At 43.0% G+C, this 23,556-nt stretch overlaps 1 protein-coding gene across 1 annotated transcript in view; it reads left to right on the top strand.

Moving 5' to 3' along the window:
• Nucleotides 1-23,556, top strand: part of prkdc (protein kinase, DNA-activated, catalytic subunit) — a 43,290-nt gene that overhangs the window by 3,239 nt on the left and 16,495 nt on the right. Inside the window, exons 7-51 of the mRNA XM_029626308.2 lie at nt 75-174; nt 343-398; nt 520-550; nt 698-855; nt 1,871-2,017; nt 2,219-2,383; nt 2,596-2,764; nt 3,118-3,167; nt 3,463-3,606; nt 4,041-4,190; nt 4,367-4,485; nt 4,735-4,894; nt 5,538-5,603; nt 5,710-5,829; nt 5,993-6,152; nt 6,320-6,426; nt 6,516-6,606; nt 7,007-7,170; nt 7,426-7,578; nt 9,554-9,661; nt 9,885-10,111; nt 10,245-10,339; nt 10,555-10,657; nt 10,784-10,917; nt 12,125-12,355; nt 12,530-12,756; nt 13,111-13,319; nt 13,543-13,675; nt 13,873-14,031; nt 14,359-14,562; nt 14,758-14,946; nt 15,097-15,201; nt 15,561-15,728; nt 16,307-16,434; nt 16,528-16,735; nt 17,083-17,264; nt 17,435-17,603; nt 18,219-18,284; nt 18,380-18,443; nt 18,571-18,719; nt 19,023-19,163; nt 19,468-19,587; nt 19,757-19,900; nt 22,688-22,839; nt 22,971-23,105. Coding sequence (XP_029482168.2) covers nt 75-174; nt 343-398; nt 520-550; nt 698-855; nt 1,871-2,017; nt 2,219-2,383; nt 2,596-2,764; nt 3,118-3,167; nt 3,463-3,606; nt 4,041-4,190; nt 4,367-4,485; nt 4,735-4,894; nt 5,538-5,603; nt 5,710-5,829; nt 5,993-6,152; nt 6,320-6,426; nt 6,516-6,606; nt 7,007-7,170; nt 7,426-7,578; nt 9,554-9,661; nt 9,885-10,111; nt 10,245-10,339; nt 10,555-10,657; nt 10,784-10,917; nt 12,125-12,355; nt 12,530-12,756; nt 13,111-13,319; nt 13,543-13,675; nt 13,873-14,031; nt 14,359-14,562; nt 14,758-14,946; nt 15,097-15,201; nt 15,561-15,728; nt 16,307-16,434; nt 16,528-16,735; nt 17,083-17,264; nt 17,435-17,603; nt 18,219-18,284; nt 18,380-18,443; nt 18,571-18,719; nt 19,023-19,163; nt 19,468-19,587; nt 19,757-19,900; nt 22,688-22,839; nt 22,971-23,105 — 6,260 coding nt within the window. The remainder of the gene's footprint in view (nt 1-74; nt 175-342; nt 399-519; nt 551-697; nt 856-1,870; nt 2,018-2,218; nt 2,384-2,595; nt 2,765-3,117; nt 3,168-3,462; nt 3,607-4,040; nt 4,191-4,366; nt 4,486-4,734; nt 4,895-5,537; nt 5,604-5,709; nt 5,830-5,992; nt 6,153-6,319; nt 6,427-6,515; nt 6,607-7,006; nt 7,171-7,425; nt 7,579-9,553; nt 9,662-9,884; nt 10,112-10,244; nt 10,340-10,554; nt 10,658-10,783; nt 10,918-12,124; nt 12,356-12,529; nt 12,757-13,110; nt 13,320-13,542; nt 13,676-13,872; nt 14,032-14,358; nt 14,563-14,757; nt 14,947-15,096; nt 15,202-15,560; nt 15,729-16,306; nt 16,435-16,527; nt 16,736-17,082; nt 17,265-17,434; nt 17,604-18,218; nt 18,285-18,379; nt 18,444-18,570; nt 18,720-19,022; nt 19,164-19,467; nt 19,588-19,756; nt 19,901-22,687; nt 22,840-22,970; nt 23,106-23,556) is intronic.

Genomic DNA, 23,556 nt, shown 5'->3' with positions numbered 1-23,556 from the left:
TTCAATTCCAATCGATTTTGTTGTGTGTATTGAATTGAATTTTCTTTTGGTTGCAATGTTGAAACCATTTTTAGATGACTTCATCGACAAAGGAGCCAAAGCTTACTGTTGTGGCTGGATGTTTGAGAGGGATCACGGCACTAATGGTTAATTTCACCAAGTCAGTGGAAGACGGTGTGTGTGTTTTGTGTTTATTGCCTTTACTTAACTGAATGTGTTGCTCCTGTATGGAAAGCTTTTTTTCCAGTCGTAAATCTTCTGATTTCTCAGCACCAATAAAGTGACTTTGTCTTCAGGTCATCCTGTATTTTCCATATTTAATGTTTTATATATTTTTTTTAGACCCAGGAACCTCAAAGGAAATATTTGAGTATGCCTTGAAGACAATTAGTCCTCAGGTTGGTAAAATGTTATACAATTAGTGCTCTCAATATCCTACGTGGTAGCGTACAGGTTGTCTAATGTGAGCAATAGGACTGTTCATCCCTCCGTTTATTTCACGTCCTCTCTTTTCAACAGGTGGAGATGTGCCGTTATGCTGTCACCTTTGGTAAGATTTACTGCATTGAGTGCCAAATTATTTGCTAAATCATTTTCACTTTCATGACTACTCCTTTGTTTCCATTGCACCAGGCAATCTCAATCAAATGCAGCATTGTTTGAGCTTGACAAATAGCCATTTTTCTACGCTTTGTAGCTGGACTGCGATTGTTAGCAAAGCATGCCGCTCAATTCAGCCACTTGCTGATGGACCACTACAGAGCCTTGTTTGATGTCATGTCCAAGCTGTGTGGACACATCAACCAGGAGATGAAGAAGACCAGTTACTATGCCTTGGAGTCCTTCCTCAAACAGGTGGGCTTACCACGTCCCTGAAAGCCAGTATGTAGTTAGGGGCAATTCCATGGTAACAGAATGATGCTGAATCTCCGATATTTCACTTTAAAATGTATTTAAAGCCAACCAATGAAAAACAATGTCTACAAAACAATGTCTACTGAACATTTTACAGAAACACATTTACTTGAAGAACAGTGCAGATGCAAAGTTTGGTAACAGAATGACAGAACAAACCGTAATGCAGTTCAAGAAATAAAATTAAGAAAATATTTACTAAGTAAACTGAAGTAAAAAATGTAATAAAAAGTAACACAATAAAATAACAACAACGAGGCTATATACAGGGGGGACAGAGTCAGATGTCTGGGGGTACAGGTTAGTCGAGGTAATTTGTATATGTAGGTAGGGGTAAAGTGACTCTGCATAGATAATAAACAGTGAGTAGCAGCAATGTAAAAACAAAGGGGGGGGTCAATGTAAATAGTCCGGGTGGCCATTTGATAAACTGTTTTTTAGTCCTAGACTTGGCGCTCCGGTATCGCTTGCCATGAGGAAGCAGAGAGCACAGTCTATGACGAGGGCGGCTAGAGTCTTAGAGCCCTAAAAATTCTCAATCTGCACGGTTCTTCAAGTAAATGTGTTTCTGTATAGTTTTCCATGGAAATTGTTAAAAGTATTCCTTGTGCATCAAGTTGTATGGTTGGTTTAACTTTGAAATCATTGGTTTTTGTTTGACCTACATTTTGAAATTGAAAAATCGGAGTCTCTGTGTCATTCTGTTACCGTGGAACTGCCGGCAGACAAATTAATGGTGCCGTTTTATTTGTTGACATTTTTTTTGCAGTCACGCTGTCACAGAAGGGCGTCAGGTCATTTGTCCCCTATACTTATTGTTTCATAAGATATAGGTCATGTTTCACTTGAGAGGATTTGTATGAATAACTGTATTTCTATTCCTTTGTTTTGCAAGCAGTAGTGTGTTTCCTTTTTGCCCTGAGAAATATAACTGTTTGTTGGATTATCGCTTTAGGTTGCTCTCCAGGTGGCAGAGAATGTTGAGGAGCACAAAGGCAAGCTCAAGTTCTTCATGGAGAAGTTCTGTGCCATAATCAAGACCATGGACTCTACTCACAAGGAGCTCTCCATTGCTATCCGTGGCTATGGGTTCTTTGCAGCGGTACGTTTCTACTTTCTCCCCTCATCCCTTTGGGCTTGTCCTGCTGGAAAAGCCACTGACTGGTTTGTTGTTACGTTGTAGTATGCTACAGTTAGTCACTGATATGTACATGCATTTGGAGTTGTGATATATTTAATTTATCCAGTGCACTGTTTATTTTGCATTACTGAACCATTTATTGTATAATTGTTGCTGTTGCAGCCATGTAAAGTGGTTTGCCCTCAAGACGTGGACCTGATGTACACAGAGCTGATTCAACGCTGCAAACAGATGTACCTCACGGAGTCCGACGGAGAGGAGGACAAAGTTTACCAGCTCCCCAGCTTCTTGGACTCCATCGCCAGTGTCATCATCCACCTAGACAAGGTAACCCCAGAACCCAGTCCAAATGAACCCCTCCCCTTCCGAAATCTGAAAAATGCTTACCCCCGCGAAATCGTGATTTGTCCAAATAATCAGTGATGCTAAATCTAGCGCACCGCAATAATAATTGTTCCTATGTTCCAACCGATGTAACTTTAGTTACAGATGGTGGAGAGACTAGCATTACCATATCACTGTTTATCGTGCACCCACAGATCCCTGAGGTCTACACACCTGTGCTAGAGCGCCTCCTGGTGGTACAGATCGACAGCTTCCCTCAGTACAGCGTGAGAATGCAGCCCACCTGCACTCGTGCCATCGTCAAGGTGCTTGTCGCCATGGCATCCAAGGGTCCAGTATTCTGGAGCTTCATCAGTTCTGTGGGTGAGTTGAAGAAACTGAGTCAGACTAGCCTATAATATATGCCATTTATGGAGGCCTTCAAAAACCATTTATAAAGCCATCATAGTTGCTTCACAAACCATTTAAGCTACAATTATTTAGGCTGTAAACAAATGCCATGCTAGGTAGAGGCTGCAAAGGGTTTTGACACAATCGCCAAAGTGCCAGATGTAAGGACATTTTTCTAAAGCCTTTGTTGTACGTGTATAGTATTAATAAAATCTATATCGACCTTATAAAGGGTTTATGAAGGCCTCATTAAGTCGTCAAAGTTGTTGTTACCGTAACTTCTGATGCATCACTATGCCAGAATTGTTTTATTTTTCTCCTTTCAGTGCACCAGGGCTTGATTCGTGTTTGTTCGAAGCCAGTTGTCCTTCCTGAGGTAAGGTCATTTTGGCCCTACATTATGCCACTGTTTTAATGCTCTAATATGAGAATATCATACATTCCTTACATGGACTGTGATCTATGCGTTGTTGACCTTGTTTTCATCAACTCTACTTAGTTGCATAGTTTTGTTATTTAAATGTATACTTTAAAGGTATATTTTCTTTAACCATGATTGAAAGTTGGCAGGATAGTGTATTGTCAGTCAGTTGGGAGGATGGGATATTGTCAGTTGGCGGGATCAGTTGTTGTCATTGGGAACTTGTTAATGGTGGTAACTGTTCTGTTAGGAGGGGGAGAACGCTCAGAGTGTCACCGGGACTGGTGGGGAGTCTGCAGAGGCTTCTCAAATGCAGACTGGGCAATGGAGGGTTCCCTCTTGTCGCGACTACCTGGATCTATTCAGGGGTCTCTTGGACTGTGATCATCTAAAGGTGTGTGTGTGTGTGTGTGACCAGTTAGGGCGCTGTTCTAAGCAGATCCTGGTTAAAATAGGATTTTCCTCTTTCAGATACTTTAACTGCACTTGATTAAGCTTGGCCTGGCCCAGTAGAATAGTCCCAAAAGTGTAAACGCCACCCATTTAGCTCTGCAGGCAGGCTCTATCAAAGATAACAAATACTATTTGAACCCAGGTCTGGTTCTAAGGGGAAAGATGTTTTTAATCTTCCTTGCTCAGTTTGGTTCTCTTAGCCTAGTTAGTCCTCCACTAATCTCGGTTAACCCAGAACTTAAATTGTGCATAATTTGGTTAGATGCTACCATTTATGCTTACGTAGTCTGTCCTTGAGAGATTAGTCCTCCACATACAGTGTTGGTTGATGAAGTGTTCCTTGCTATCAATGACTCAAAATGTCCTCTGCTGTAGGACACTGGGTTTCTCGACAAGGGGTTTGAAACCCAGAACGCTACCCTGAGGTCTTTGAGCCGCCTGCTTTATGATGAACTGGTGAAATCCATCCTGAGGATTGTGGAGAAGCTGGACCTCTCAGTTCAGAATGTCAACACAGAGAAGGAGGTGAGACCTCTTCTGATAATAACTTTTGATTTGTGGTGAATAATTTTTTTAAACGGTCACCACTGATGTGTCCCGGCTTTAGCCAATGAATAAAGGTGTGCCACACGTGAAAATAATTGATATTGTAAACAAATGAGAATCTCTCATTGATCAATATGTGGTTTGTGTTGTCATAGGATCAGGATGACCAGGTCAGCAGCAGTATGGTTCTGCCGTCCTCTGATCCAACAGCCCACCTCCTTCCCAACAAACCCAAGGACTTCACTGCCTTCATCAACCTGGTTGATTTCTGCAGGTACCAGTACCAGTCCCCATCCACTAGCCTGGTCCCAGATCTCTGTGTGCTGTCTGGCATAACAACAACTATAGAAAGCGGCTATACAGCACAGATCTGGGACTTTGTTTTTTATTTAGTGAATGGGAGGAATCCTCAATGCAGCCTAAATCATCCAGTGCTTTCAAGCCAAGTATTTGTATGCCAGTTTGGCACCTGAGTCCGTACCTCTAGTTACATTATGAGGCCTCTATCTGTTTGTCCTTGTAGTGAGTTGCTCCTGAAGAAGCGTCTGGACTATTTTGGGCAGTGGGTGTACCCTTTGAGCCACGAGCTGATCCTTCAGTCCATAAGAGCCCCGCTTGTCAGTGGCTTCTACAAGCTACTCTCTGTCTCCATGGAAGTAGCCAAGAGAATCAAGTACTTCCAGGTAAACCGTGTTCATCAATTCCATCCCATTACTATTCTTTGAAAAGATGTTTGATATAATTTGCGCTGTATGCACTAGCAACTCCAGCGTGTGGGTTTGATTCCCTCTTGGGTCATATGTACTATCTATTCAGTCACTGCACTGGATAAAAGTTTAGAACTAAAGGTTACATATGCCACGTAGACACAACTGTATGTTCTACAACTTGATGGCTGATGGTGATGTGATGTACATATGTGATTTACATGTGATGTACATGATGGCTGATGTACATGATGGCTGATGTACATGTGATGTGATGTACATATGTGATTTACATGTGATGTACATGATGGCTGATGTACATGTGATGTGATATACATGTGATGTGATATACATGATGGCTGATGTACATGGGATGTGATGTACATGATGGCTGATGTACATGTGATGTGATATACATGTGTGATTTACATGTGATGTACATGATGGCTGATGTACATGTGATGTGATATACATGTGTGATTTACATGTGATGTACATGATGGCTGATGTACATGTGATGTGATATACATGTGTGATTTATATGTGATGTACATGATGGCTGATGTACATGGGATGTGATGTACATGATGGCTGATGTACACTATACTTTCTTTAACAGGGCGTCGGACCCAAAAGCGCTCAAAGCAGCGCCTGCTTTGCACTCTTCTCAAAGTTTGGAAAAGAGGTACAGCACGACTACTTTTTGAATCCATTCTAGAACGAGAAGAGGCGGTGTTAAAGGCCAGATTGTTTGGTCAGAGTGATGTACTGGAATGTCACTGTCTCCTTAGGTGGCTGTGAGAATGAAGCAGTATAAAGATGAGCTCCTGGCCTCCTGCTTGACCTTCGTTCTCTCCCTTCATCATGACATAGTTGCTCTGGACATCAAGGCATACATCTCCCCACTTCAGGTGGGGAGCTCCCTCTCATGAGGGATTATTACTGGGTTACCTAAAACATTTCAACTCAACATATAACTACCTACCTGGTACGAAGTCATGTACATGTATAGGTGCTGTTTTCAATTCATCCCAATTGATGACGTAACCGCTCTCTGGGATTGGTGTACCCCAGGTGGCTCTGAAGCTGGGCCTGAGCCATGCCCCACTGGCCAATGCAGCGCTGGACGCTCTGGAGTCGTGGTCGTCACGTATTCCCCGAGACACCATGCAGCCATACTATAGGGAGATCCTGCCCCACCTCGACGGATACCTGAAAACAGCCGCTGCTGACGGTGATTTCACCTCGCTGTCCATCCATCCATTCTTGCTTCATCTCAGTCTGGAAAGGAAATTACAAAGAATATCTTTGTTCTATTTGGCTGTACTTCCCTCAGGGAATCTGACCTACTTGTTTGTTCGGTATGCTATAATTCTGTTCCCCTTTTTGTCTTGATTGCAGACAAGGATGAGAGCCCCTGGGAGGTGACGTCTCTATCCACGGGAAAAGAAAAAGGATACAGCAAAGTGATGGCTAAGCTCCTGAAGAGATCCAAGAAGGTTGCCATGGTAATAAGTAGTAGGAGTCATTTTCCTGGCTATAAGTAACCGAAGCATAAGTTTCTCAAATATTAATTACAGGATGTTTTGTTTGTCAGGAGGAAGCTTCTCCCATTGCCATGGTGAGGAAGAGGGTGGTGCGGTTGCTGGGACACCTGGGAGGGCAGCTGAACAGGAATCTGGTGACCGGTGAGGATCTAGATGTATTTTGCAACTACCGCTTTGATTAAACACAATGAACAAACGTGTGTGTGTGTGTGTGTGTGTGTGTGTGTGTGTGTACTGTATGTATACCTAATATGTGCATCACAGGAGGCTGCTGAGGGGAGAATGACTCATAATAATGGCTAGAACGGAGTGAATGGAATGGTATCAACCACATGTGTTTGATGTATTTGATACCATTCCACTGATTCCACTCCAGCCATTACCACGAGCCCACCCTCCCCAATTAAGGTGTCACCAACCTCCTGTGATGTGTTTGAACGTCTGCATATCAGCTAATTGTATGTCGGCTATACCCTCATATCTTTATATATCACCTTTGGTATGTTTCTATAGTTTATATAGGATCTTATTCTCTCACCAGCGACCTCAGCCGAGGAGATGATGAAGAAGTTTGTGGCCTGGGACTCTGAGAAAAGACTGAGCTTCGCTGTGCCGTTCACTGACATGAAGCCCGTCATCTACCTCGACCCCTTTCTACCTCGCATCACAGAGCTGGCGCTGTCAACAAGTGACAGGCAAACCAAAGTATGGCCCCTCAAACTTTGTAAACAAACATATATATTTTACAAGGAAGCTAGACGGCCCAAAAAATCTGATTAAGTATATATCTGATAGACCTAATAGTTTTGGACTGTTGTGAATGTGTGCAGATCCCTGAAATAAGTAAAAAGAATATAGCTCTATACACGGCATTGAGTTGAATAGAGCCAGCACTTATCCAATGTGCACTTCTCAAGAGTTGTATTTAAAGTTGTTACTGTGTGTATGTGCTGTGTTCAGGTGGCAGCCTGTGAGTTGCTCCATAGCTTGGTGGTATACATGGTGGGCAAGGGTTCTCAGATGGTGGAAGGGAAGAAGGGCAGTCTTCCTATGTACAACCTGCACAAACGCCTGTTCCCTGTGCTGCTCCGGCTCGCCTGCGACGTGGACCAGGTTAGTCCATAAGTCTAATTCAATTCATTAAATGTATTTTAATAAAGCCCTTGTTACATTAGCAGTTGTCACAAAGGGCTATAGAGATACCCAGCCTAAGCCCCCAAAAAGTGGCTAGGAAAAACTCCCTAGAAAGGCAGGAACCTAGGAAGAAACCTAGAGAGGACCTAGGCTCTAGCTGTGCCTGATGGACTTCAGACAAAACATCAGCTTAAGGCTTAATGTAGCCTTGATATATTTGTATATTTCAGTCATTTAGCAGACACTCTTATCCAGAGCAACTTACAGGAGCAATCGGAGTGAAGTATCTTGCTCAAGGACACATCGGCAGATTTTTCACCTATCAGCTCAGGGATTCGAACCAGCAACCTTTTGGTTACTGGCCTAATGCTCTTAACCGCTAGGCTTGATGTAGCCTTCATGACCACTTTGTAAGGCCTATATATACAGCGCATTTGGAAGGTATTCAGACCCCTTCTCTTTTTCCACATTTTGTTACGTTTCAGCCTTATTCTAAAATGGATTAAATAAAAACAAATACTCAGCAATCTACACACAATACCCCATAATGACAAAGCAAAAACTGTTTTTTTTAAATGATTGCAAATGTATACAAAAAAAAAAAAAGATACTTTATTTACATAAGTATTCAGACTCTTTGCGATGAGACTCGAAATTGAGCTCAGGTGCATCCTGTTTCCATTGATCATCCTTGAGATGTTTCTACAACTTGATTGGAGTCTACCTGTGGTAAATTCAATTGATTGGACATAATTTGGAAAGGCACACACCTGTCTATATAAGAGTCCACAGTTGACAGTGCATGTCAGAGCAAAAACCAAGCCATGAGAATGAAGGAATTGTTCGTAGAGCTCCGAGACAGAATTGTGTCGAGGCACAGACCTGGGGAAGGGTACCAAAACATTTCTGCAGCATTCAAGGTCCCCAAGAACACCGTGGCCTCCATCATTCTTAAATGTAAGATGTTTGTAACCACCAAGACTCTTCCTAGGGCTGGCCTGCCTGGCCAAACTAAGCAATCGGGGGAGAAGGGCCTTGGTCAGGGAGGTGACCAAGAACCCGATGGACAACCATCTCTTCACCACTCCTTTATGGTAGATTGGCCAGACGGAAGCCACTCCTCAGTAAAAGGCACATGACAGCCCACTTGGAGTTGCCAAAAGGCACATAAAGGACTCTGACCATGAGAAACAAGATTCTCTTGTCTAATGAAACCAAGAATGCCAAGCGTCACGTCTGGAGGAAACCTGGCACCATCCCTACGGTGAATCATGTTGGTGGCAGCATCGTGCTTTGGGGATGTTTTTCAGCAGCAGGGACTGGGCGACTAGTCAGGATCGAGGGAAAGATGAATGGAGCAAAGTACCGAGGGATCCTTGATGAAAACCTGCTCCAAAGCCCTCAGGACCTCAGACTCGGGCCAAGGTTCACCTTCCAACAGGACAACGACCCTAAGCACACATCCAAGACAAAGCAGGAGTGGCTTCGGGACAAGTCTCTGAATGTCCTTGAGTGGATCAGCCAGAGCCCAGACTTGAACCCAATCAAACATCTCTGGAGAGACCTAAAAATAGCTGTGCAGCGATGCTCCCCATCCAACCTGAGCTTGAGAGGATCTGCAGAGAAGATCTCCCCAAATACAGGTGTGCCATGCTTGTAGTGTCATACCCAAAAAGACTCAAGGCTGTAATCTCTACCAAAGGTGCTTTAACATAGTTCTAGTAAAGGGTCTGAATACTTATATAAATGTGGTATTTCAGTATTTTTTTATTTGCTCAATAAATGAACAGTTTTTGCTTTGTCATTATGGGGTATTGTGGTTAGATTGCGGATTTTTTTTTTTTTTAAGGCTATAATGTAACAACGTGTGAAAAGTCAAGAGTCTGAATAGTTTCCGAATGCACTGTAGATGCTACAGAAATCATGTATTTGAACCACAACTTTTTGTTTTCAGGTAACAAGGCAGCTCTTCGAACCACTGGTGATGCAGCTCATCCACTGGTTCACCAACAACAAGAAATTTGAAAGTCAGGACACAGTTGCTGTTTTGGAGGCTATTATGGTAATTCTCCCCCTACTGAATTTCAAATACTATTTATTTTTAATAGAATGTGAAACTGATAGCAAAAGTAGTTGCAACTGCAATGTTCTTCCATGCTTTTGGTCCCATGTTGCCACAATTTGTCACAAATATATTTCAACCAGGAGTGAATGTGTAAAACTGAAATGTACTTATTCTACAGCAGTTGTTATGAAAGGTTGCTGACGATATAGTTTTTCTTCAGGATGGCGTGATAGACCCTGTGGATAGCACACTTCGAGACTTCTGTGGCCGCTGCATTCACGAGTTCATCAAGTGGTCCATTAAACAGACCACCCCCAAGCAACAAGAGAAGAGTCCAGCCAACATCAAGTCTCTGTTCAAGCGCATCTACAGCCTGGCCCTGCATCCTAATGGTTTTAAGAGGCTGGGTGCTGCTCTGGCTTTCAACAGTATCTACCGACTATTCAGGTAAGGTCTTATTTGATTTTGTGAAGTGTGTTAGTGCAGTAAACGGGACAGTCATATTAGGAAATAAAGGAAATGTGGCTAGATTGCCTACACTACAGACTGCAATTTGTTTTTGTTTGCTTTGTCTGTGCAGAGAAGAGAATTCCCTGGTGGAGCAGTTTGTCTTTGAAGCACTGGTGGTATTCGTTGAAAGCCTGGGACTGGCCCATTCAGACGAGAGATCCTTGGGTAAGGATTGTCACTAAATTCCTGTTGGTGCTGTCATTCTGTTAATCATGATGTTTAATATGAACAAAAGTCCACAAAATAATTAGGTTTTACGTGTGTCCAGAGAGGTCATAATATACAGTTAAGATCTTGAGGTGCTGAAATCCAACAATATGCATCATCACGCAAATCCATATATCGCCATAAAGATGAATAAAATCCTTCTACTTCCTTAGGAACCTTGCAACAGTGTGGAAGTGCTATTGACCACCTGAAGAGGATCATGAAATACAAGGCTTCCAACCTCAATCAGCAGAACACCAAGAGGCGGATTCCAAGGTTAGCAATGTACTAGGCTGGCGCTCTTTTGGGATGGTTGCAAATTTCGACTTCAAGTACACGCAACTCCGTTTTAAAGCATTTTTGACTTGTATCATTTACTAAATCTTCTCTCTTTTCCACTAGGGGCTTTCCCCCTGATGAAAATGTGTGTTTGTCCGATGTTGTTATGTGGCTTCTGGAGCAGTGTGGGCGACCTCAAACCGAGTGCCGTCACAAGTGCATGGAGCTTTTCTACGAGCTTGTGCCCCTGCTACCAGGTGAACTGTTCCTCTGTAAAAAAAAAAGACAAATGTGACAATAACACATTCTAACTATAGTATGTTTAAACATTTTATTTTAAACTTCTATTTATTAAGACACATTTAAATAAAAAAGGTAAAATATTTAAATGTGCAATTCTATGGCTCTGAGACAAAGGTCAAACACAATTGACCCGAAAAAGTTGTTTATTTACTGCAATATTATTCAATCAGTCAATCAATCAAATTATAAAGCCCTGGCACCACACCACATTTAAATATTTTACCTTTTTAATTTAAATGTGTCTTAATAAATAGAAGTTTAAAATAAAACAGCAAGCAATATAGATGTAGAAGCACGGTGGCTAGGAAAAAACTCTCTAGAAAGGCAGGAACCTAGGAAGAAACCTAGAGATGAACTAGGCCCTGAGGGGTGGTCAGTCCTCTTCTGGCAGTGTCGGGTGGAGATTATAAGAGTACATGGCCATTAAGGCCAGATTGTTCTTCAAGATGTTCAAATGTTCATAGATGTGACCAGCAGGGTCTGGGGACAGCCAGGAGTCATCATACTGGGGACAGCCAGGAGTCCTCAGGTCAGGTAGTCCTGAGGCATGGTACTAGGGCTAGGGGGGGACACCAGTTAAGACAGGAGAATTACACCAGATATAACAGACTGGGCCTAGCCCCCCGGGACATAGATACTGGAGGCTGAGACGGGGGGGTTGGGTGACACTGTGACCAGTGGTGTAAAGTACTTAAGTGAAAACACTTTAAAGTACTACTTACGTCGTTTTTGGCGGTATCTGTGCTTTACTTTACTATTTATAGTTTTGGCTACTTTTACTTCATTATTTTTAGGAATCTAGTGTACTTTCTACTCCATACATTTTCTCTGACACCCAAAAGTACTCATTACATTTTAACAAGAAAATGGTTCAATTCACACACTTCTCAAGAGGTCATCCCTACTGCCTCTGATCTGGCGGACTCACTAAACACGAATGCTTTGTTTGTATATGAGTGTTGAACCGTGCCCCTGGCTATCCTAAATAAAATAAAAACAAGAAAATGTTGCTGTTTGGTTTGCAGGATATAACTCCACCCACCTTGCCAAAGCACAGCCCCCACGCGGCTAGAGGGCTATCAACAGACCACCAACTTACTACCCTGAGACAAGGCTTAGTATAGCCCACAAAGATCATAATGGGACTTTTCTTGTCTTTAGGAGAGAGGTCTCCATCCCAATGGCTGCAGGAGCTGTTGCAGCAGCATGGTGTGGGCTTCCTCATCTCCAGGCTGGAGGGTGGAGGGCTGCTCTCCCAGCCCACCCTCAGGCACCTGGCCGGCCCCTTCACCGTCAGGGCCGCGCTGCAGTGGATGGACCTGTTGCTGGCCGCCCTCGACTGCTACAACACATTCATCGGCCTACACATCATCAAGCCTCAGCAGATACTAGGTGAGAACTCACTGGTGAGCCACAATCGTATGATGAGGGACGTTGCCTGAGACATGAGGACTCGCTTTTAGCTCAGAGGGCTAACAAAGTAGCGTGACGCACAGGAGACCTGGGTTTGAATCCAATATGGTCACACTTGCATTTCAGTCACAAGTTTTTTTTCTTTATTCGAAGGCTCTGATGAGAAATCCAGCTTTTTGAATGCCTTGGGCTTCTTCCTTGCTGAACTGGCCACCAAGGAGCTAGAGGCAGCAGAGGGCTGTTTCAGAGCAGGCCAGAGAATCTCCCTTTTCAGTCCCAGAGAGAGAGACCAGTACAACTACAGCAAGTGCACCATCATCGTACGACTCATGGAGTTTGCCACGGTGGTACTGGTCAAATGCCAACAGGACTTTTGGAAGGTGAATGATTACTTTATGTATATTTTTGGCTTTGTAGACATTTATGGGCACCTCGTTTCTGTGCTAGTGTCCAACAAGACAAAACTCTCAGTACTTCCTGGAAAATGTATGTACATAACCTCTAAATCGCTGACAATTCCCCCATGCAATCACAAGCTGCATGTATTTTTGGGGGAGGATAAAGTGTCAGAAAAGTGTCAAATGTATCCCTTTATCAATTTAATGCCCACTGTCTCGCTGTATTGTCAATTAGGTATGGTATCACGGGTCTTCGTTTGCTGCCTTCTGGTAACTTGCAAGATTGTTTACTTGTAGAAATAAACAGATAAATACCCATTTTAACCCTGTCCCTAGCTACTGGAGAAGGATCTGTTTGACTCTGCCTTTTTGGAGCTGGTGGCTCTGACTGTCTGTGAGCCCTCGTCTATTGGCTTCAACATGGCTGACCTGGAAGTGATGAAGCACCTGCCAGAGGTGTGTGTTCCCCTGCTGAAAGCCCTGCTGGTCTCACCCTACAGAGAGGATCTGGAGGACAGCCTCAGGAAGAGGATATCCCAGCAAAGGTCTGTATGGTGTTGATTAGTCCTCTGTTTAGGTTAAGATCAGTTCAGTCCCAAACCAACCCCTAGACCATTGTCGTTTTTAAGTAGCCCTTTAAACATGTTAGGTAGACAACTATGGGCTTTATAGGAGTTCTATCATTAATTTTCTTCAGGAAATCATCAGAGCACAGAGTAAATCATAGTGTAGGAATGATGATTAATAATGGGTTTGTGTTGTCTTCAGTGTGGAGGACTTGTGCAGCGTGGACCTTTACCATCCAGACACTTGTACCAGCCATGCCAATATGGAGATGCTTCTCTCTGCCTGCAAACAGATTCACAAAGCAGGCTTCCTCAGCTCCCTTCTGCACAGCCAGGTACTCTTTCTTTCTTTCTCTCTCTCCTTACCCCTGTCTTACTGATCTACCTGATGCTGCTGAAACATTTAGGCCCAGCTTTACTAAGGCCAGAGTTCAATTGTTGTCTTGTAGTGCACAAATAGTAAATGTTACACACCTTCCCTCTTGTTGAAATCTCTTCACTATGTGACTGTTCTCTCTGCTGTGTGTTAAAGGATCTCAGTTACTCACAGTCCCTGGGATCCAAACTCCTCCTGGCGGTATACAAAGGCATCGCCCCCGGAGAGGAGAGGAAGGCCCTCCCTTCCATGGACGTGAGCAGCAGGAGGCTAGCCGATGGACTGGTGCAGCTGGCCTTCTCCCTGGGTGGACAGGTTGGAAACACCTAGCCTAATACAGTCTTTCCCCTAGATTGTTTTGCAGGCGGGGTGCTAAGGCCAACAGAGCAACATCCATGCCCTCTGGCAGTTTGCTGCTTACTTGGCAGACTTTTGTTTCTTTTTAATATTTTTGTAAACAAACAATGTATAGCTTCCAAATATGTTTAAAACTTTAATCTCATAGATAGTCAGTGATTGTATTCATAGCTCCAGCTATGAATTTGAGAGTGGTCACAGATTGCGGCTTGACTCAAGTACTTCATCAAACTCCGTCTCTGCTACGCTTACTTACCTGTTTGTGTTCTGTCGTCATTCTGGCAGAGTGAGCAGCTGGTAGAGCTGCTTTTGAACACCATCATGCTATCTGTGCCTCTGGCGGGCAGCCGCAAGCAGAACTTCCTCAGCTTCTCTCATGGAGAGTACTTCTACAGCCTCTTCCAGATGACCCTCAATGCAGAGCTGCTCAGCAACCTGGATACCACCGTAACGCTGCTCATGAAAGCCGCCACCCAAAACCCTAGCATGGTGAGTAATAGTGGTCTCATCTAATAAATTATTTAGAATCAAACCTTCGTTCAAATGTCAGGGATTGGGTTGAAAGCAAAATACACATTTCCATGACCTACCAAGAAAATGGACAAAGTATATCTCTCTCTAAGCAAGATGACCAAAAAGGGTTGTAGAATACATTTGTACATTTCTTTGGTGTCCTTGCAACAGGTTAGCGTGCTGCTGAACGGCATGCTGGACCACAGTTTCCGGGAGCGCTCGATGAGGAAGAGCCAGGGCAGTCGGCTGGTGGAGTGGATACTGCAGAGGTGGGAGCTGCTGAGGCCGTGGTGGGGCAACAACGCCTCCACGTCAGAAAGTAAAACCGCCACCCTCACATTGCTCTCCAAGGTTCTACAGGTGCAGCATAGCCAGATATATATAGGCTTCTTTTCATCTTTTTAAACATGTTTTCATTGTATTTTTGTACCCAGGTTTTAGCTTGTGTTTAACCTATATGAGTTTATCTAACTGTTCATTCTAACTATATGTATATCTAATTCTGTGCAGATTGATTCATCTGTGTGCTCCAATGCCGGTCACCAAGCATTCCAACTGGTGTTCTCCACGTTCACTACTCTCATCGTTGACATGGCCCTGCCGTTGAATCTCAAGGTAAAGCATTAAGGTCGTTTTAATCAATTTAATCTTCCTGATTTTGTTTCTTGGTATCTAAAATGTTTTTTTTTGTTTTTTTAAGCCCTATTTTATAAGGTATGTTCACTGAAAACCGAGTTGCTGGGGATGGGAGAAGGGTCATTTGGTAGCTGTGGATAATTAACTGGCTATGGTAGCATGGATGGCCAGGTTGGGAACATAAGCCACACTACAATACTAAGTCCTTAATCTTGTTAACAAGTGCTATGGGATTGACTCATAGTCATGGAAAACTGTCTTACCTTTAGTCAAGGGAAGAGGAAAAATGTTAATCACTGTTTTGAGTGAACTATCGCTTTAACCCCACTACTCTTCAGAGCCAGGCACTGATCATGCTGCCATTCTTCACCACCCTGCCGGAGGAGCCCCTGGCCCAGCTGCAGATGTCCCTGGAGGCACTGGTGGCATCCCACTTCCCGATGCAGTCAGACGAGTTCCCCCGTGGCTCCCTGCACCGCAACAACTACATGGACTGTCTTCGAAAGGTAAGGTCAACCAGACCTGGGTTCAAAAATAGTATTTAGGGTATTTCAATTACTTTCAAAGACATTTGGAAGTAAGTATTTCAATATTATTTAGTCGTTGAATATTGGAATGTATTTGTAAATACACTTGGAAATTATTTGAAAATTCTCAAATACACTCCCATGCATTTAACCTAGGTATTTAAAAATAGTATTTAACATAAGTATTAAAAATACTTAAAAATACTTCCAATAGAAATAGTTGATTCGGGACACATTATTTGAACATACTCACTACACAGAAAAATAATAATTAAAAAAATAAATACTCAAATACACCTGTATTTGAGCTATGGTCTGCAATCAACTTTAATGGTTAAGTCCTAAGTCCCTCCAACATTGTTCTTACACCAGTCCACTTTAAATCCATAAGGGGGTGGAGAAGTGGACACTTCGGTAGACCAGTAGTGTTCTAATGGCTCAGGTGGTGGGCGCATAGTTCTTGCAACATCCGGGTTCTGGGTTTGATTCCCGCCACATATATTTAATGATATCTTGAATTATTCTTGTACATTATCATGAATGTCACTCCTTTTCAGTTTTTGGATGCCCTAGAACTCTCTCAAAGTCCTTTTCTGCTGAAATTAATGGCCGGAGTTCTGTGCCGCGATACAAAGCACATTATGGAGGACTTGTTCCAAACGTGTTTCCAGAGAATTGCTAGACGGTGAGTGAGGCACTTATTTCCCCCACCGTGTTTAGATCCGTGTTGGTTTCTCCAAGTGTAAGGTGGATAGAAAACTGTTTTGTGTGTGAGCAGGTCCAGTGGTGAGCGAATGGTGCAGCTGTTATGTGCCGTGTACAAGACCATCCAGCAGGGTGACGTGCCTGTCCCCTCCATGCTCCAAGCCATGCTGGAGAGAGTGCTGCTACCATTAGCCTCTTACTGCAGCCCAAAAGCCCTGGCTGAATTCTTCAGCGCTAACGTCGGTGACATCATGGCGGCGCTGCTCGCTCGCTTTACCAAAGTCTGTTGGTTGCTTTCTTGTTATCTGTATTTAATATTCTGCAGTCTTTTACCGTGGTGGAACATTAATGACAAGTGTAAAGAGCTTTGGCTTTTGTGGAATCTACAAGGTTCATTGCTTTAATGAAAAGGTCTGAAAACATTTTAAAATAACATAGAGAACTTAGTGTTTTGGTGTAGACCTGCTGTCACGTGTAAGGCTTGAAATGTTATTTGACTTAGCCTAATTAGAAAATGTATTTTGTTTTTGCAGATAAACTTAATCCTAACTGAGCTTTTTCTAATGTTCTCATAGAGTTGAAAAACATTTAAACCAGTTGAAAAAAATATTTCTGACTTTTTTTTCAGTCCAACGAAGCGGCTTATGAGGCCCAGTTGATTAAGAAGAATGGCTGCTACAAACTGATGGAGTTGCTCTACTCTCGTCTGCCTAAAGATGAGGTTTACTCCAAAGACTCCCAGATCAACCAGGCCTACTGTGGAACCACAGTCAAAACAGAGGGCAACGAGCTGTCAAAGACTCTCATCAAGTAAGTCCACCGATAAGTTGTATCTTTATAAAGGTGCCATCCATTAAATATATATTCACCCTTAACCTTGTCAAGGGGTCAAAAATAAATAAAATGCTACTCAATCAATTTCTCCAGTCGTCTAGTTTAATCTGTTTGTGTTGCTAAATCCAGTTGTAATTCCCCTTAAGGTCATGCTTTGAAGCCTTCACGGAGAACATGACAGGAGAAACTCAGCTCTTGGAGATCAGGAGGCAGTACCATTGTGCTGGGTATAACTGTGCCATCGCAGTCATCAGCTGTAGCTTCAACGAGACCAAGTTCTACCAAGGCTTCCTCTTCACAGAGAAACCTGAGAAGGTGATACAAAGTCGCCTGGTCCCAGATCTGTTTGTGCTGTATTGCCAACTCCTATTGTCATGCCATACCAAACTGCATTGCAGATTTTATCCAGTTGTATATTTTAAGCAGTAAGGCCCGAGGGGGTGTGGTTTATGGCCAATAAACCACAGCTAAGGGCTGTTTGTCAGCACGACACAACGTGGAGTGCCTGTACACAGCCCTTAGCCGTGGTATATTGGCCATATATCATAAACCCACGAGGTGCCTTATTGCTGTTATAAACTGGTTACCAATGTAATTAGAGCAGTAAAAATAAGTGTTTTGTCATACCCGTGGTATACGGTCTGATATACCACAGATATAATCAGCATTCAGGGCTCGAACCACCCAGTTTATAATACAAGTTATACCATGGCATTGTTGAATACTTGTTTCTGATTGGCATGAAGGGCATTCTAGAGTGTGCATTATAATATATACACTCAGTTTATAAAAACATATAAACTATGTACTTTTTTCCTGTGGTGAAATAAAATTGCTAAATGGTATGGGTATAGAAGTACCAGGCTCATCTCACATGATCAATTCTACAATACAAATCAATAATGTATGTTCTTCTGTTCTTTCCCCCAGAATCAATTCATATTCGAGAATCTCATTGATACCCAAAGGACGTACAGATTCCCTATTGAAATTGAGGTATATTGTTTTTTTTTCTCCCACTGATGAGATGACATCGGTGAGTAATCAGTGATGTCAGTAATCTGAGCATAGCCTTCTCATTCTCCTTATAGGTTCCTATGGAGAGGAAGAAGAAATACGTCATGATTCGGAAAGAAGTGAGCGAGGAGAACGGAGGTAGGATGAATCTGCATCTCCACCTGACATTCAGTTGAGGTTCCTTAGTATACTTCACGTTACATTGTTGGAAGTAACAGTTGTCTCTATATTTAACCTTTCTATCCGTGTTGTCTCTGCCCATCAGAGGAGCCAGTATACCTCTCCTCTCAGTCCTACATGGCTGACAGCAGTCTGAGTGAGGAGATGAGTCAGTTTGACTTCTCAACCGGAGTCCAGAGCTTCTCCTACAATTCTCAGAATCCTGCGGGGCAAAGTCGCACAGTCAGGAAGCGGGTCAGTCCGCCCGCTGTCTCTCTCCATGCTCCAGGGTTGCTTTTACATGGGTTAGAGTGTATCCATGGGAGAGACTCTTGTCCCATCCCCTAACAGGCCCCTTACCTTTATTATACACATTGCATAAGTACATATACAATATTTAAGATATCCTAAAGATATACTGAGTCAATACTTAGTGGAAGCACCTTTAGCAGAAGGAACAGCTGTGTGTCTCTTTGGATATAAATATACACAAAGAGCCTACAAACTCATTTGCACTGTTGTATCTTTTTATTGGTAAATGTTTGACTGTTACCTCAGGAGAGAGCCGAGACCATTTCGGCTCAGGAGGAGACGGTGGACCTGGAGATGGATGAACTGAACCAACACGAGTGCATGGCGGCCATGACGTCTCTGGTGGGCCACATGCAGAGGAACAACATCACTCCCAGAGTTGAACAGGTCTGCTCCATTCCACTGCTCCATTCCACACTGACCACTTAGCCCCTAAACCCCAGGCACTCTTGTAGATCTGAGAGGATTTGATAGATATAAGCATTATTATGGCTTAATCTTGCCCTCTGGTCGGCTTTTTGCAATATTGATTCCACATATCCAGCCCTCATCAGATCTACAGGGAGTAGGGGCTAGGGGTGGATTTGGAATTCTGCACAAGTCTGTCTATTGCAGTTGGAGAAAGGTTGATAGTATATTTTGGGGATTGGGACCCATTCCAACATGTTGTCTTGTCTTCTGTGTGGTCTAGGGAGGCGTACCCAGTGAACTCCCACCCTGGATGAAGTTCCTGCAAGGAAAGTTGGCAAATCCAGCCACACCGCTAAATATCCGACTTTTCATCGCAAAGCTGATAATCAACACAGAGGAGGTGAGGCCACCCATCCTCTAACAATATCTGCCAACAATATATTTTCTCCCTGTGTTTACCCTTCATCGTTCCCGTTTTTCCCATTTGTATTTCAAATCAAGATTGGCAGGTGTGGTTCCAACATACCGTTCCTGATATTTCTGATGGTTCTGACGCTGTTGTTCTGCAGGTTTTCCGTCCATACGCCAGGCTGTGGCTGGGGCCGCTCCTACAGCTGGTGGTCTCTGGGAACAACGGGGGTGAAGGGATCCACTTCATGGTGGTGGACATAGTGGTCACAGTGCTCTCCTGGATTGGCCTGGCCACCCCCAAGGTTCTTTCCCGTGTCTTCTTTTCACCCCTTTTCTCATTGAGCTACACTCTATATACAAACATATGTGGACACCCCTTCCAATTATTCTGCTACAGTATCAAAAAAAAGTATGTGAACCCTTTGGAATTACCTGGATTTCTGCATAAATTGGTCATCAAATTTGATTTGATCTTCATCTAAGTCACAACAATAGACACACACACAGTTTGCTTTAACTATTAACACACAAACAATTATACATTTTCATGTCTTTATTGAACACACCGTGTAAACATTCACAGTGCAGGGTGGGAAAATTATAGGATTTAATAACTGGTTGACCCTCCTTTGGCAGCAATAACCTCAACCAAATGTTTTCTGTAATTTTGGACCATTCCTTTTTATAAAGCTGTTTCAGTTTAGCAATATTTATTCTGTTGAAGACATTCTGTTGTTGATTTACTTCTGTGTTTTGGGTCATTGTCCTGTTGCATCACCCAACCTCTGAGCTTCAATTGGCAGACAGATAGCGTAACATTCTCCTGCAAAATGTCGACAAACTTGGGAATTAATTTTCCTGTCGATGATAGCCAGCTGTCCAGGCCCTGAGACAGCAAAGCAGCCCCAAACCATGATGCTCCCTCCACCATACTTTACAGTTGGGATGAGGTTTTGATGTTGGTGTGCTGTGCCTTTTTTTCTCCACACATAGTGTTGTGTGTTCCTTCCAAACAACTCAACTGTAGTTTCATCTGTCCACAGAATATTTTGCCAGTAGCGCTGTGGAACATCCAGGTGTACTTTTACAAACTTCAGACATGCAGCAATGTTTTTTGGACAGCAGTGGCTTCTTCCGTGGTGTCCTATGAACACCATTCTTATTTAGTGTTTTACGTATCGTAGACTCGTCAACAGAGATGTTTGCATGTTCCAGAGATTTCTGTAAGTCTTTAGCTGACACTAGGATTCTTCTTATCCTCATTGAGCATTGTGCACTGTGCTCTTGCAGTCATCTTTGCAGGATTGCCACTCCTAGGGAGAGTAGCAACAGAGCTGAACTTTCTCCATTTATAGACAATTTGTCTTACCGTGGACTGATGAACATCAAGGCTTTTAGAGATACTTTTGTAACTCTTTCCAGCTTTACGCAAGTCAACAATTCTTAATCTTAGGTCTTCTGAGATCTCTTTTGTTCGAGGCATGGTTCACATCAGGCAATGCTTCTTGTGAATAGCAAACTCACATTTTGTGAGTGTCTTTTATAGGGCCAGGCAGCTTTAACCAACATCTCCAATCTCATCTCCGCATGCGTTTACTGTGAACACTGAGGCTGTACCAGCTTTAAGTTACAGTTTTACTGTGAACACTGAGACTGTACCCGCTTTAAGTTACAGTTTTACTGTGAACACTGAGGCTGTACCAGCTTTAAGTTACACTTTTAACAGTGGCCAAGTAGGCTTTTGTTTTCTGTTTGGTCATAATGTAGGCCCACCAGAGAGCCGACAATAAAAACAACTATGGAGAAAATGCATCCCATAACAATTTAAGATGGAAATAGCTGTTCTATCATTCAGCCTATAGTAGCAGCCAATGTGTGGTGTTCAATGTAGGCCAACATTCCATGACTTTTGACAAAAAAACATACAGTACAGGGCTTAACCTGTTTATCCACTTGCCCTTCAGACAAGGAGGTGACTGAAAATGTTGTTGTGTTTTGATGCTAGAAACCACTTTATAAAATAAAATGCATTATTATGCCCATACCATTATTACAGAGAATCAGACAAATTATCCTACCTTCTGCCTATTGGGTACTTATTCAAGCCTGTCTCAAAATACAACACTGCCCCTTTAAGACAAAAAAAACCCTCTACCCGACTCTCATTTCAAAGAGAAATGTACACGTTTTGTGCTCATGTAGGAAGCAATCACTCCCCTATTGCTGACTACACATTATCTATAACTAGGCTATTAACTCACTGGCTACATGCAGCTCTTGCTTTGATCTCAAAACAAGCACATCTACTCATGACCACAGCTGTAAACACAGTCCAGTTCAAAGTAAATGGCATAAATTCATATGGCAATGGTCTATTTGCATATAGGCATTCTGCAGCTCTGATTGGTTATGCCGCACCGGTCTGTGTAGAGTACGGGCTGAGTCGTGCACAATAGAATCCTACTTGGACGCGTTCTACCTACAACATCTCTTGCATAGTTAGTTTTGTTTCGGTATGTTACATTGAAAGTGTCTAATATTGTATTGATTCGCTCACAATTGCCACAGTAAAGGGAAACGTTGATAGTGTTATCTAACAGGGAAAAGTCTAGAAAGTTGAGTGAAGTTCAATCTCGTGCTCCTCTACGTGGGCTGATAATTCTTCTGAGCTCTGTGCGGTGTTCCCAGCGCGGCAGTCTTGGGCTACTGCTCAGCTTAGAGGGAACATTGACCTCAACGCCATCGAACACCTTTGGGATGAATTGGAATGCGAGCCAGGCCTAATCGCCCAACATCAGTGCCCCGACCTCACTAATGCTCTTGTGGCTGAATGGAAGCAAGTCCCCGCAGCAATGTTCCAACATATAGTGGAAAGCCTTCCCAGAAGAGTGGAGGCTGTTATAACAGCAAAATATGGACCAACTCCATATTAATGACCATGATATTGGAATGAGATGTTCGATGAGCAGTTGTCCACATACTTTTGGTCATGTAGTCTACTTCCAATAAAGCATTGTTTCTCCTACTATGATTTTGCCCTCCCATGGGGGAAATGTTGCAGTACAGTCTTCTTTTTTTTGGTATCCCAGGGCAACACCAGAGATGAAGTCCTGGCCAATCGTTTGCTGGAGTTCCTGATGAGGAACAGCTTCCACCCCAAGAGACCCGTCTTCAGACACAACCTGGAGATAATTCGCACTGTGGTGGAGTGCTGGAAGGACTGTCTGGATGTGCCCTACAAGTGAGAATGACCCTAGTACAAGCATTTCATTTCCTTTCCCACTGATTTCCCCAAGCTTTTGAAAACCTTCTTAAAAAAGTGAACTATCCTTTTAATATCAACATGCATCCTCTTTCTTCTTTGTTGCGCAGCCTGATCTACGAGCGTTTCTGCGGCACAGACCCAAATAGTAAAGATAACTCTGTAGGACTCCAGCTGCTGGGCATCGTTCTGGCCAACAGCCTCCCTGCCTACGATGCCAGGAAGTGTGATATCGAGTACGACAGGTAAATGGGCAACCTGTGTGTCTGTCTGTCGAGAAAGTAAACGAATGCATCAGCTGATTAGATTGATGATGAGCATGATTGTGGTTATGATGAAGAAGATTATTATGATTGTGGTTATGGTGATGATGATTGTGGTTATGATGATGAGCATGATTGTGGTGATGATGAAGAAGATTATTATGGTGATGATGATGATTGTGGTTATGATGATGAGCATGAGCATGATTGTGGTTATGATGAAGAAGATTATTATGGTGGTGGTGATGATGATTGTTATGATGATGATGACTATTAGTATTATTAGTAGTAGTATTATGGCATTATTTACCTTACTATTGTTGACCTTATTTTACCTGGTAAACGTGATTGAAAACCCATTCCTCCATTGTGAGTGTTGCATTGAATGAGGGTACTGAGTGTTTCAGTGAATAAGGCCTGACTATGTGAAATG

Source organism: Oncorhynchus nerka, linkage group LG22, assembly GCF_034236695.1.
Source record: "Oncorhynchus nerka isolate Pitt River linkage group LG22, Oner_Uvic_2.0, whole genome shotgun sequence".
In the NCBI taxonomy this organism is placed as follows: domain Eukaryota; kingdom Metazoa; phylum Chordata; class Actinopteri; order Salmoniformes; family Salmonidae; genus Oncorhynchus; species Oncorhynchus nerka.
This window is presented reverse-complemented; position numbering and strand designations above follow the sequence as displayed.